Source organism: Myotis lucifugus, unplaced genomic scaffold, assembly GCF_000147115.1.
Source record: "Myotis lucifugus unplaced genomic scaffold, Myoluc2.0 scaffold_241, whole genome shotgun sequence".
NCBI classification, from domain to species: Eukaryota; Metazoa; Chordata; class Mammalia; order Chiroptera; family Vespertilionidae; genus Myotis; species Myotis lucifugus.
In genome coordinates, this window is record NW_005871289.1 from 305,916 (window position 1) to 319,525 (window position 13,610).

Sequence of the window (13,610 nt, forward strand, 5' to 3'; positions counted from 1 at the left end):
AATAAAAAATATTTTTAAAAAAAAAAATTTGGGAGAAGGAAGGTTTTTTTTTTTCTTTTTTTTCCCCCCCAAGGGAAAAAAAAGAAAAAGAAAAAAAAAAAAAAGCCGGGGGGGGGGGGGGGGGGAGGGGGGAGGGACAGAAACATGATTGGTTGCCTCCCATATACACCTCGACTAGGGTTTGAACCCTCAACCTTTTGGTGTATGGGATGATGCTCCAACCAGCTGAGCCAGCAGGGTATAAAGGTCTTTTTAATTAAAGTATAGTTGACATACAATATAATATTAATTTCAGTTGTACAACATAGTGATTTGATTTTTATGTACCTTACAAAGTGATCATCACGAGCAGTCTCGTGACAATCTATCATCGTACAAAGTTACCGTGATATTATTGATTGTATCCCCTATCTCTGTTACATCCCTGTGACTTACAAGTTTGAATTATAAGTTTGTACCTCTCAATCCCCTTCATCTTTTTGCCCATCCTCCCATCACTCAACCCTCTGGCATCAATCAGTTTGTACTTCGTATGAGTCTGTTTTGTTTGTTCCTTTGCTTAGTTTTTTAGAGTCCGCATATAAGTGAAATATTTGTCTTTCTCTGACTTATTTCACCTAGCATATACCCTTTAGGTCAGTGATGGCGAAACTTTTGAGCTCGGCGTGTCAGCATTTTGAAAAACCCTAACTTAACTCTGTGTCACATATAGAAATTTTTTGATATTTGCAACCATAGTAAAACAAAGACTTATATTTTTTATATTTATTTTATATATTTAAATGCCATTTAACAAAGAAAAATCAACCAAAAAAATGAGTTCGCTTGTCACCTCTGACACGCGTGTCATAGGTTCGTCATCACTGTTCTAGGTCCATACATGTTGTCACAAATGGAAAAATTGCATTTTTTTTTCTGTGGCTAAGTAATATTACATTACACACACACACACACACACACACACAAATATAATCACATCGTCATTTAAAAAAAAATTTTTTTTTTATTGCCCTGACCCAGCAAACCGTGACCTCCTGATTCATAGGTCAACGCTCAACCACTGAGCCACACCAGCTGTCTGTCACATCATCTCTATCCATTCATCTATGGATGGACACCTATGTTGCTCCCATATCATGGCTGTGGTAAATAATGCTGTGGTGAACAAAGGAGTGTGCATATCTTTTCAAATTAATGTTTTCATTTTCTTTAAATAAATGCCCCAGCTGAAATTGCTGAACTTTATGGTAGCTCTATTTTTAATTTTTTTGTGGAACCTCCATACTGTTTTCCATAGTGTCTGTGCCAATTTACAATTTCACCAACAGTTCACATAGGTTTCCTTTTTTCTACATCTTAACCATTGTTACTTGTCTTTTTGATGACAGCCATTCTGACAGGTGAGATGATATTTTGGTTTTTATTTGCATTTCCATGATAATTAGTGAGGTTGAGCCTCTTTTCCTATGTCTGTTTGCCATCTGTATGTCTTTGGAGAAATGTCTATTCAGGTCTTCTGCCCATTTTTAATTGGATTATTTTTAATGCTGAATTTTATAAATTCTTTATATATTTTGGATATCAACCACTTATCAGATATATCATTTGCAAGTACCTTTTCCCATTTGGTAGGTTGTCTTTTTGTTTTGTTTTCTTCACTCTCCAAAAGCTTTTTGGTTTAATGAATCCCATTTGCTTATTTTTTATTTTGTTGCCCTTGCCCGCCTGAAGAGACACATCCAAGAAGAAAAAGCAATATCTTTTTATTTGAAGTTATTCTAAGTTTTTATTTTTAAGATCACATGTATAGGTATGTAATGGCTAATGTTTGTGAACCTCTTTTATCAATTAGTGGGAAATTAGAATTTGTTTTTGAAGTAGTTCTCATCGTGGATGGAATCCTAGCAATCCAGTGTTGCTGGTTATTCTGGTTGTATTACTAACTTCCAGCAGGGTGTGCTGTTGCTCTGTTTTAATTCACAGAGTCAGGGAAAGTAGAACATCAGTGGTTAAATTTTATGTTTTCTGTTGTGTAGGCTTCATTTCTTATAAATGGTAGTTAGTGTAATTCTGATCTAAGGTCAGCATCATAGCTGATTGGAAAGCTATTTGGAAGCTTCTTGTAACATTTATATATAAATACTTAGGTCTCTCACTTAGTTAGAAATTATCTCATTTGAGGTGGGTAAGCTCTTTTCTGCCTCAAATGGTAAGGACATTTTGTGCTGTTTAAACTGCAAAAAAAAGTTTTTTCCTAAATCTCGTTTACTTTGTTGAGGCACTAACTTTCATGACAGCAAATAAATGTGTCACAAAGTAAGTGGTGCCATAAAGTACAGTAATTTTTATGTCTATGTCGAATTGGTCTTGTGAGTTTTGAAGGGAAAAGTACAGAAAGAACCACTGCTGTTCTTTTGGAGATTTATTTGGGTCATTTATAAGCCACCATTAAAAACATGTGGTTCTCTTTGTTCATTTCAGTACCAGGAACTGAAATCTTCCGTTGAACTATTTTTGTTGAAGTATTGGTGATTTTGGAAGAATATTCATAAAACAGTTTGAAATAATTTTTCTTTTCTTGACTCCTGGATGTTGTTTACCCAACTAGTTACTTTTAAAGGATATGTAATCAAATCCTTTAATTTAGTAAGCTGTGCTTATTTCAAATGAAAGTTCATTAAACCTTTAAAAAGAAGAAAAGAGACTCAAAAACCCAAGTAAACAATTCCTCATTTTATTTGTATCCATCCCTAATTCAGAACTAGATTTGTCTGAGCTTATTTTAGTTTTTGAAGATACAATTCTACTGGTTTGAAATACATAAATATTTTATTTCAATTGTGGTAATTCTTTCATCATTTCAGTTGATTGCTAAATTATAAACATTATTCAAAGTTTGTTGTGGGGAAGGAACTCCAGTTGTATTATACAAACTAAATGCTATACTTAAATTATCCTTTCCACTCTTAGGTTCAGGGAGATAGGCCTTTCTGTGTAAGCACAGTGTACCATAGCAGTCAGTGTGTTTGATTTTTGATGCCATGAACTTTGGAACAGTGCATTTAAATTATGGCTCTATCATAGTATATCAAGCATGATGAAATCCAGCTTTGTCGTGGTTGGTGTCTCCTAAATGGATTAAAAAAATATACCCAGAGGTTTCTATTGGAGCTAGTCTTTGAACTGTTACTCATGATTAATATAAGATACTCATTTAAAACTAATAGAACCACCTCAGGTTTTATGAAGAATGTGGTGGGTGGTATAAGAGTCTGTTAAATCAAATCAGAATGTGGACACAAGTCAGAAGTAAGTGGGAAAGACTTCTGAATTATAACCAAGTCCATGTATTTTATTCTGCTTTGGAGGCAGAATCAATTTTAGAACCTTGCCAGACATTTGTGTGTAAAATAAGGCAGTAACAGAAATAGAAATGACAGCTAATATCAGAAAAGGAAAAGTTAGAAAGCATGGCATGTTGATGCCATTGAAATATGGTGGCAAAAAGCCCTATGAATTTTAATAGCTTCTGTGAGGGCATATAGGTGTATGGTAGGAGGGTAGAGCGATTGCTGTTTATAGAGAAACCCCAAATAAATAAGAAAAGCTTAATTTCTGTTCAGTGTCGTGTTTTTAATTTATTTTTTTAAAAGAGGGATAGCTATAATTGTAGAAAAGTTTTCACCAAATGGTTAAAAATAAGAGCTTTAGTACTTTATTTAATCACATGTTCGGTGAATGTTACTGGGCATCTACTATGTGCCAGCCTCTGTTCTAGGCCCTGAGGTACAGCAGGCAACAAGGCAGATGAACGCTCTGCTCCTGTGGACTTCAGTTATCTGGGAAACCTTCATGTGGAGGACCTCCTTTTCTGACGATGCCAGATAAATGAGTCATTACTGTATTTGGGAAGTGCAAATAGAATGTGAAGTGTTCTAATTTGTTTCCACTTTAAGTGGAAATAGGAAATCATCTGAAGACATAATTATTTTGAGTGAAATAATTTCCAGTAGGTGCAAAAGTGAAATGAGAAGTCTGAATTTAGGCCTGCTATTAAATTTAATAGTATTTGAAATAGTATCTAAACTGCTGTGTTTAGGAAGTTTGGCTGAAAAGTAGATTTTGTCATGTTAGCTATAAAAATGGAAAGGCTTTCCTTAGAGGTGGAAACTAGGTCCAGAAGTAATACTTCTCCCTGTATTTTACTGGCACAGTCAACTTAGTCAAGAAATATTATGTAACATTGACTTCTTGGAAATAAAGTAACTTAAAGAACACAGATAACACATTTAAAATTCTTCTCAGTGTATTTGTAGAACTCTTTGAGGACCCCTGCCTTTACTGAATGGTTATGTTTCAGCAAAATTGGCTGCATAATGGATTCCATTTTCTCAGTGACTTCCATTATTATAAAGTCAGATGTTTCAGTACAGGAAAAATATTCCCTTAATACTTTAAATAGTGAGAACTTAGGGTAAGGATTAAGTTGGTGGACAATTCTGGGTGGAGGACTATATGTTGTATCTCAGCAGGCTTATGCTTATATTGCTTTGTGAGTGTGTGTGTGTGTGTGTGTGTGTGTTGGGGGGGGGGTGGGTGGAGGGCGGGGGAGGGAGGCAAAGGCTTTAGGAGAAGAGTTCTCAGAACTTTGGAATGCTCTGTTTCTGAAGTTCTGGTCTACTGTGACCCCTAAAGGCACTGGCAGATGTCTTGGTTGTTCCTAGCAAGAACTCTAGAGCTAGACCAGAGATCTCCTTGGTACATCTATGTTGCTTCTGCTATGCCTCAGTATTGGGTTGAATTGGTTTCACACACTTTATGTTTCATTTCCTAACTTGTGCAAATGTCAAGTGCTAGGCCACTTGATTGCTTTGTTGGTACATTCCTGTCCTGCCAAGGTGTTTAGTAAGGTTTTGCCTTACTGCTTAGCTTGCTTTGCAGGAGTACAATCTGACAGTTGCTAACTCTGATAGATGTGACAATAATCACTTACTTGGACCTGCATCTCATCAATATAGAGAAGGTTTGTTGATAAAACTTAATGTTAAATAAGCTGTATAGAGATAAAAGAGCCACTCATGAACTCTTGTTTGCAAACATTTCGATGGTTGAACCACATCTTTACTACTATAAGATCATATTGCTGAATGATGGACTGGGAAGTGGAGCTGCCATTAACTCTGTATTTATTTTGGGTATCCTTAAACCTGCTTTTCCAGTGGTATAAAGTTATATTATGGGCCCCAAAGCAAGAGTTTCAGTGAGGGATGCTCTTAATGTTTCTGAACCTCACTGTTACAGACTTTAACTGAAGACAGTATTGGAGACCCAAGTATAATGTGTTTATTTTGGAATTACTTAAGCTTAGTAACCTTAACAAACGTAGTGAGTTTGAAAGTAACAATTACACTTTTATAAGTCCCATACAGCCTCCTTTTGTAATGACCCAAGGAAACACTTATGGTTCCACTGATTCATCTCCTGGGGACCATCAGTTTTCCATTGGTCTCTGGCCAGTCTTTTTTAGACAGTTTCTTTTCTATGCATTTAAAAATAACATTTGGGGTGCTTTTCTAAAAATACCAGTACTTTAAAGAGAAATTTAAAAAGAAATTTTAAAAATGAAGAAAAGAGCCTACCATCTAGACATAATCACAAAATGACATCTTGGGAGTGTGTACTTTTATATATGTGTGAGTACATATTTATAAGATTACATATGATAGGAAAAAAGTTACTTCCTAACCAGAACTTGGCTAGAGGTCCTGGCTAGGCTGCTGATCAACTGAACGCCGTCTCTGTGTCATTCCTTCTTTGCCGACTCCGTCCACACCTTTGGGGACCCCTGGACCCGCTGGGGTTGAACCCCAGCAACCTTCCAGTAAATGGATCAGAAGATGAACCCACCTAATTTTTTCAGCGGGCAGCAGCCGAGTGCTTTTTTAACATCTTCCGGTAGTTCCATAGGAACAGCTCAGGCTAAGCAACCCTTTGGATTTGGTCAGCCTTCTCTTTTTGGACAAAACAACACAGTATCTGGGAAAAGCTCAGGATTTTCACAGATATGGAGCTTTCCAACGTCTGGAGTAGGTCACTCTTCTTCAGCACAAACATTAGGATTCTCCCCCCCCCCCCCAAAAAAAAAGATTACATATGATAGGAAAAAAGTCACTATACATAACATCTGTGTGGATGAAAGGAGGAAGGTGTTTAAATTGGGATCATCATATATTACTTTGTTCACTGAATAGTATCCTATCTAATAAAGAGGGAATATGCAAATTGACCACCACACCGCCACACAGATGGTGGCGCCCACAGCGGAGGTGGGGTTTCTGTAACACAAGATGGCTGCACCCACAGTGGAGGCTGATTTCCTGTAACGAGCAATTAGCAGGGACCTGAGGCTGCGTGGCGCTGGGCTGGGGCAGGGGACCTGAGGCTGCACCCCCTGCCCGGTGGGGCTTGACAGGGGACCCCTTGGAGGATGTACTAGTGTGCGAAGCAGCAGGCGGCCGGGGAGGGGCCTGGGCCGGGCGCCATAGCGCTCCGCTCTTGCTCATCCCGGCCCCACTGTGCTTGCTGCTGCCACCACCACTGCTGCTTGGTAGCGTTGCCACAGAGGCAGGAGAGGCTTGCGCCACCACAGCTGCGCTTGCCAGCTGTGAACCCGATGTCGGTGCCCATCGGTCAGCTGAGCGGCACTCCTGCTGTGGGAGCGCACTGACCACCAGGGGGCAGTTTCTGCACTGAGCATCTGCCCCCCTGGTGGTCAGTGCGCATCATAGCAACCAGTTGTTCAGTTGCTTAGGCATATATATATTAGTGGCCCGGTGCACAAATTTGTGCACATTAGGGAATTAATTAGAGGAAATATTTTAATATTGCTATTTGCCCTTTCTCTATGATAGAGGTGTCAGAGATGAAAGAAAATTAGTAAAATGTATATGAAAATATCGATCGCCTCAAAGTGGGAGGCCCAGGTTACCTGGCCAGGACTCTACGATCAATCGCTGTGCAGAAGGAGGACCCACCCACCTGCCACAGCGCCACCGGCTGGGTGGTTTGGGCTTCCCTCTTTGGGGTAATCAATTGTAGAGCCCCCCCACCCAACCCCCCATCGATTGCCCCGCAGAGGGTGGCCTGGACCTCCCTCTTCGGGGGTAATTGTGGGGGCGATGGCGGCCCCCTGACCAATTGCATCGCACCCGCCTTGGCTGGCCTGGCGCCAGTGCGTGTCATAGCGAGATCTTCAGGACGGTCATCCAGACAGTCATTCTGCTGTTCGGTCGTTCGGTTGATTTGTATATTACACTTATTATTATAGACTAGAGGTCCGATGCACAAAAATTTGTGCACTCGCGGGGGGGGGGAGGGGGGTCCCTCATCCCGGCCTGTGCCCTCTTACAGTCTGGGACCCCTCGGGATGACCACCTGCTGGTTTAGGCCCGCTCCCCGGGGGATTGGGCCTAAGATGGCAATCAGACATTCCTCTGGCAGCCCTCGGGGGATGTCCACTTGCTAGCGGGGAGCAGGCCTAAACTGCAGTCGGACATCCTTAGCGCTGCTGAGGAGGCAGGAGAGGCTCCCACCACCACCGCTGTACTGGCAGCCATCAGCCTGGCTTGTGGCTGAGCAGAGCTCCTCCCATGTGAGAGCACCCTGACCACCAGAGGGCAGCTCCTGCATTGAGCGTCTGCCCCCTGGTGGTCAGTGTGTGTCATAGTGACCAGTCATTCCCAGTCCTTCTGCTGTTAGGGTCAGATTGCATATTACCCTTTTACTATATAGGATAGAGGCCTGGTGCACTGGTGGGGGCCGGCTGGTTTGCCCTGAAGGGTATCCCGGATCAGGGTGGGGGTCCCGCTTGGGTGCCTGGCCAGCCTGGATGAGGGGATGATGGCTGTTTGCAGCCGGTCACACCCCCTTCAGGGTGGGGGTCCCCACTGGGATGCCTGGCCAGTCTGGGCGAGGGGCTGAGGGCCGTTTTCAGGCTGGCGGGTGACTGAAACTCCCAACCTCTCCTTTTTTTCTTTTTTTTCTTTTTTTAATTCTGGGATTTATTTACCTTGTGTGGGTGTCACTGGAGCTGAGAGCCGGCTTTAGCTCTGAGGCTCGGCTCCAGCTCTGAGACCTCGGTTTGTTTGGCTTCTATAATTGAAACACTGTTGCAACTCCAACTCTGAGATCCCTGCTGGCTGAAAGCAGGTTTCTGGGGATGGTTTAGCTTCTATAATTGCAACATTGTTTCTTAGAGTGCAAGCTCAGAGCCCTGCAGCGGCAGGCGGGGAACCTTGGCTTCCTCCATCACTGGAGCAAGCAAGCCTCCTGTTCGCTTCAGCTGCCTGGCTTCTGGCCGCCATCTTGGTTGGCAGTTAATTTGCATATCTCGCTGGTTAGCCAAGGGGAAGGGTAGCGAAGTTACGGTTAATTACCATGTTTCTCTGTTATTAGATAGGATGTTCTCATCTCCTTTTTGAAAATTGAATTTCACTCTTTTATTAATGGATATAATCAGCTTTAATTATATCAAGTGTCGCCGAAACCAGTTTGGCTCAGTGGATAGAGCGTCGGCCTGTGACTGGAGGGTCCCGGGTTCGATTCCGGTCAAGGGCATGTACCTGGGTTGCGGGCACATCCCCAGTGGGAGGTGTGCGGGAGGCGGCTGATCGATGTTTCTCTCTCGTCGGTGTTTCTGACTCTCTATCTCTCTCCCTTCCTCTCTGTAAAAAATCAATAAAATATTTTTTAAAAAAATTATATCAAGTGTCTTACTTTAAATGTGTAATGTTATAGTGAACTTTATTTTATTTAAGATTGTTAGAAATTTAGATCTGATACATATTTAAAGCACAAACTTTCTTCCATTGTAACTATATTTGGGAGGCTGGTCTGGTGACAAGTGAGCAATGTATTTAATCCTAGCTCCATACCAGCTTTGTTAGATGTTTAAAGAAGATTTTGAAGTGTATCTCTAAGTGCATAAAATGATTTAAAAACATTTTTTGAGAACTTTTGGTAAATCCGCTGTAAATGCAGTGACCTAAATTATTTTTTGGGAGAACTTTTGGTAAATCAGCCATAAGATGCAGTGCAAGCTTCTTAAGCAAGGATTGTTTAAGGGCTTAGAAATGTGAATCTGATTACATCAGCGTCTGGTTCTTCCTGAGTCTTTCTTTTTAAACAAAAAGGTTTTATAATCTGTTGAACACTACTGTTGTGTGGAGGGCAGGGGAGTTGGGGCTGATTGAAGGTAGTCTGTCCCATGTATGCATTGGCTAGAAAAAGTGCATTGAACAGTCATAGGTTGAGCATATTATAAAATATATAGATGTCTTCTTTCACAATTTTTTTCAATTACACGTTACTATCAATATTTTGTACTAGTTTCAGTTGTACAGCATAGTGGTTAGTCACCATATACTTTACTTACAAAGTGTTCCCCCCAATATTTCCAGTACCCACCTGGCACCATACATAGTTGAGATTCAGTATATATATTATTGACTATATTCCCTATGCTGTACTTTACATCCGCCTCACTGTTTTGTAACTTCCAATTTGTACTTCTTAATCTCTTTATTCCTTCACATTTTAATGATCAGATGGCAGATGTAAGACAACTAAGCTAAAATTGAATATTAAAAGCAGTATTATAGCCATAGCTGGTTTGGCTCAGTGGATAGAGTATCAGCCTGCAGGCTGAAGGGTCCCAGGCTCGATTCCAGTCAAGGGCACATACCAAGGTTGCGGGCTCAATCCCCAGTAGAGGGCATGCAGGAGGCAGCCAATCAATGATTCTCAACATGGATGTTTCTATCTCTCTGTCTCCCTTCCTCTCTGAAATCAATAAAAATATATTTTTTAAAAAGCAGTATTCCACTTTTAAAATATTTTTAGTTACTAACTTGATATAGTTGCCTAAATTAAATTAATTTTTCCCCATACTTAAATATTTTTAGTATAATTTTCATATTTCCTTGGAATCTTTAGCACAATATATATTTTTTAATTTTTAAAAAAATATATTTTATTGATTTTTTACAGAGAGGAAGGGAGAGAGATAGAGAGTTAGAAACATCGATGAGAGAGAAACATCGATCAGCCGCCTCCTGCACATCTCCTTCTGGGGATGTGCCCACAACCCAGGTACATGCCCTTGACCGGAATCGAACCCGGGACCTATCAGTCCGCAGGCCGACGCTCTATCCACTGAGCCAAACCGTTTTCGGCTTTAGCACAATATTTTTTAAGAGAGTTTAAAGAGAAGAAATATTTGATATGTTAATAGCTGAGAGTTTTCTTTTTACATATATATATATATATATATATATATATATATATATATATCCCAATGCATGAAATTTGTGCCAGCAGTAGCTTTAGAATTTTGTTCAAATCTTTATTCTGTTAATTGTCCTTCTCCTGTTCTTTTGTGAGTTTATACATTTTTAATTCTTTCCCTTTAATTTTAGAATGGTCTGAGGAGGCATCTCACCTGTGCTCAGTATAATTTCGTGGTGTCCTTTCACTTCTCAAAAATTAGAAAATTGTGTTGACAAATGTGATATTCTTTTTCCTTAATGGGTTATATGCCAAATTTAGAATTTTGACATTACAAAAAAATTTTATAGTTTGAGGAGTTACGTTTTTGTTTTTTTTTAAATATATTTTATTGATTTTTTTTACAGAGAGGAAGGGAGAGGGATAGAGAGTTAGAAACATCGATGAGAGAGAAACATTGACCAGTTGCCTCTTGCACACCTCCTACTGGGGATGTGCCACAACCAAGGTACATGCCCTTGACCGGAATCGAACCAGGGACCTTTCAGTCCGCAGGTCGACGCTCTATCCACTGAGCCAAACTGGTTTGGCGAGGAGTTACGTTTTGATCACAACTATTAAAAATGTACATGTGTAATGTAGAAGTACATTTTTTTTGCATATCCTGCTGATTAGCCAATGGGAAGCGTAGCGGAGGTTTGGTCAATTACCATGTTTGTCTATTATTAGATAGGATGGGCCACCTCTGCATGCTCCTAGAAGTACATTTTTGAGCTATAGGTGGTGAAGATGAGTCACTGCCAGTTCTAAAATCAGTGCAGATAGCAGAAGTTATTTTCAGAAGTAGAGATTACTGCGATTTTCCAATAATTTTCATAGAATTGCCATACTATGAAATTCAAGCCTGCTTTGCCATTGAATCATGGGTGAAATTATTATAAATATTTTATTTAGGACTAATCTGTAAAATCCATCAGGTGCAAGACAGATCCTTCTTAAGCCTAATTTTGTGTTATGATAGCTGAAGTATAAGGAACTGTAGTGTGCTGCTGCTTTTAACCAATACTGCCTTTGTAGTCCTGTTATTTAGCCTGCTTTTCTCATGTGTGCTGATGTGATCTCCCCCCAGATAAATAGGGGTCACATGACGACAGAAGCCAAGAGAGCTGCAAAGATGGAAAAGAAGATGAAAATTTTGCTTGGGGGTTACCAGTCTCGTGCTATGGGGCTCATGAAACAATTGAATGACTTATGGGACCAAATTGAGCAGGCTTACTTAGAGTTACGCACTTTTGAAGAACTCAAGAAACATGAAGATTCTGCGATTCCCCGGAGGCTAGAGGTAACATTATTGCCTTGCAGCTTTGCTCAGAAAGAGAGCCACAGAGAATTACCCAGGGCTTTCCTATTTTTATTTCTTTCCTGTGCAGGGAGCTGATACTGTCTCGCTTTTTCCAGTGAGAGCCTAAACTTTCTGACCTAGAATTGCCAGGGGTTGGATGGATAGAGCAGGCCAGTGGAAGATACAGAAGCTTTTCCTTCACTAATTTTCTGTTTTGTGTAAAGATACATTATGAAATGGAATAAGTAACCTTGAGATTTTCCCCCTGAAACTGAATTGTATCCCATTCATAAAGCTCTCCAAGGTACATTAAACTGATGTCTTTTTGATTGGTAATTTTGGGTGCTGGGAATATAGATACTCATTCCAAAGCATCAAGTTGCTTTGGTCACATTTAACTTGATTTCCTCAGTGTACATGATAGCCCCTGCCAAGATAAAGTGCATTCGTGGGTATCAATAGGATAATAATGGCTTGTTTATTTGAGATAGAAGCAGAGACTTTGCAAAATGATGGTAGTCATATGACTAATCAAAGAATGGCCTTAGCAGTATTTGTGTTATAGCTAAAGTAGCCCCTATTTTTGTTTCTCTTTGGGCAATGCTTGCCTCTTAAGAATCAGGACTGAACTCAGCTGTTTGTAGGATGATAAAGTACCATAGATCTTTTTAATTTTCATTACTTACGTGTGAAATAATTATTTAATATCTGTCTCTTCAAGTGTCTAAAAGAAGATGTACAGCGACAACAGGAAAGAGAAAAGGAGCTTCAGCAAAGATATGCTGATTTGTTGCTGGAGAAAGAATCTTTAAAGTCCAAAATGTGAAGCACAGTGTGTATTCTGTCACAAGATGAACTAATTGCTGGTTTTCGTACTCTGGAAGGCTGAAACTGATGTTTATCTTCATTGACAAATTTGCCCATAATCTGTGGTCTTTTGATTGTTTATTTTAAACGATATTGATCTAACACATTCTGTGTATAAAGCCTTTCACTCCACAGGACATTTTAGGGTTTAAATTATGACAATCATTCTTTTATCAGTGTCACATTTGAAAATTTTTTTTTCCAGTTTCGGCCTTTATTTTAAAAGCCTGATTTTTAAGTGCTGCCTATGAGTATACTCTTGAATAAAAACAAAACCTAAAAAATTGAGAATGTAGCCTTTTGTTTGTAGTAATTGGATACTTAAAAGTGCCCACAAACCAGCAAATATGTACTCTGTATCATATTTAATGAGTAACTCTGGGATAATCAAATGGTGAACTAGCATCTTAACTTAAATCCTAAGTAGGCAATCCTTTTGTGGCTTTGTTAGTTTTTACTGTTTTACCATAGAATGATCATTTGTCTGTACACTGACAAGATAGATTAACTTTTTAATACCTCTTCTTTTTTCTCAATATAATTTTAGGCACGATGTCTTCTCTGCTCAGCTACTTACATGTGTAGTTTATGGATTGGGGCTCAAAAGATTTCTTGACCTGTTATTTTCTTGTAAATATTTTTTGACAAAGGCATTTTAAAGATTAATTTCAACAAGGCTAGTAAACTTTAATTATTAAAGCTCTGTGTTTAAGTCAATCAGACAAATGTAGAATTTGGGGACTGGATGGGTAGAAGTGAGAAGATTTAACTTTATAATAATGCATAGGAAATCATTTAGGACAGTAGCTGGCTGTAAGTTTCAGTATAGGCCAAAAATGTGTTGAACTCACCAAAAAAATTTGCCTAATCTTAGAATATTAGGGACTTAAAAGGGAGGGAGGGATACATTCATTCATGAGATATTTATTGTCAGAGTCCTGGGGATAGAACAATTAATAAAATAGGCATACTTCCTGTTTTGTGGCACTTACAGCTTATTTGACAATGACAGACAACTAAAATTTAAATGTTTACTGAGTGACTCTTACGTACCAGGAACTTTAAAGTGTTGAACAGTTATTAAGACACAGTTCTTGCTGTTACGGAGGCGGCATTG

At 39.5% G+C, this 13,610-nt stretch overlaps 1 protein-coding gene across 4 annotated transcripts in view; it reads left to right on the forward strand.

Annotated features, from left to right (window-relative positions):
- Positions 1-13,192, forward strand: part of CDC5L (cell division cycle 5 like) — a 48,805-nt gene extending 35,613 nt beyond the window's left edge. For 3 of the 4 annotated variants that reach the window (XM_006098579.3, XM_023762300.1, XM_023762301.1), the window contains 2 exons: positions 11,414-11,626; positions 12,348-13,192. In XM_006098579.3, the coding sequence (XP_006098641.1) occupies positions 11,414-11,626; positions 12,348-12,452 (318 nt within the window). In that variant the 3' untranslated portion in view covers positions 12,453-13,192. Of the gene's footprint in view, positions 1-4,929; positions 5,068-11,413; positions 11,627-12,347 lie in introns of those variants that run through there. The other variant, XM_023762299.1, reaches the window with a different exon arrangement.
- The last annotated feature ends 418 nt before the right edge of the window (positions 13,193-13,610 follow it).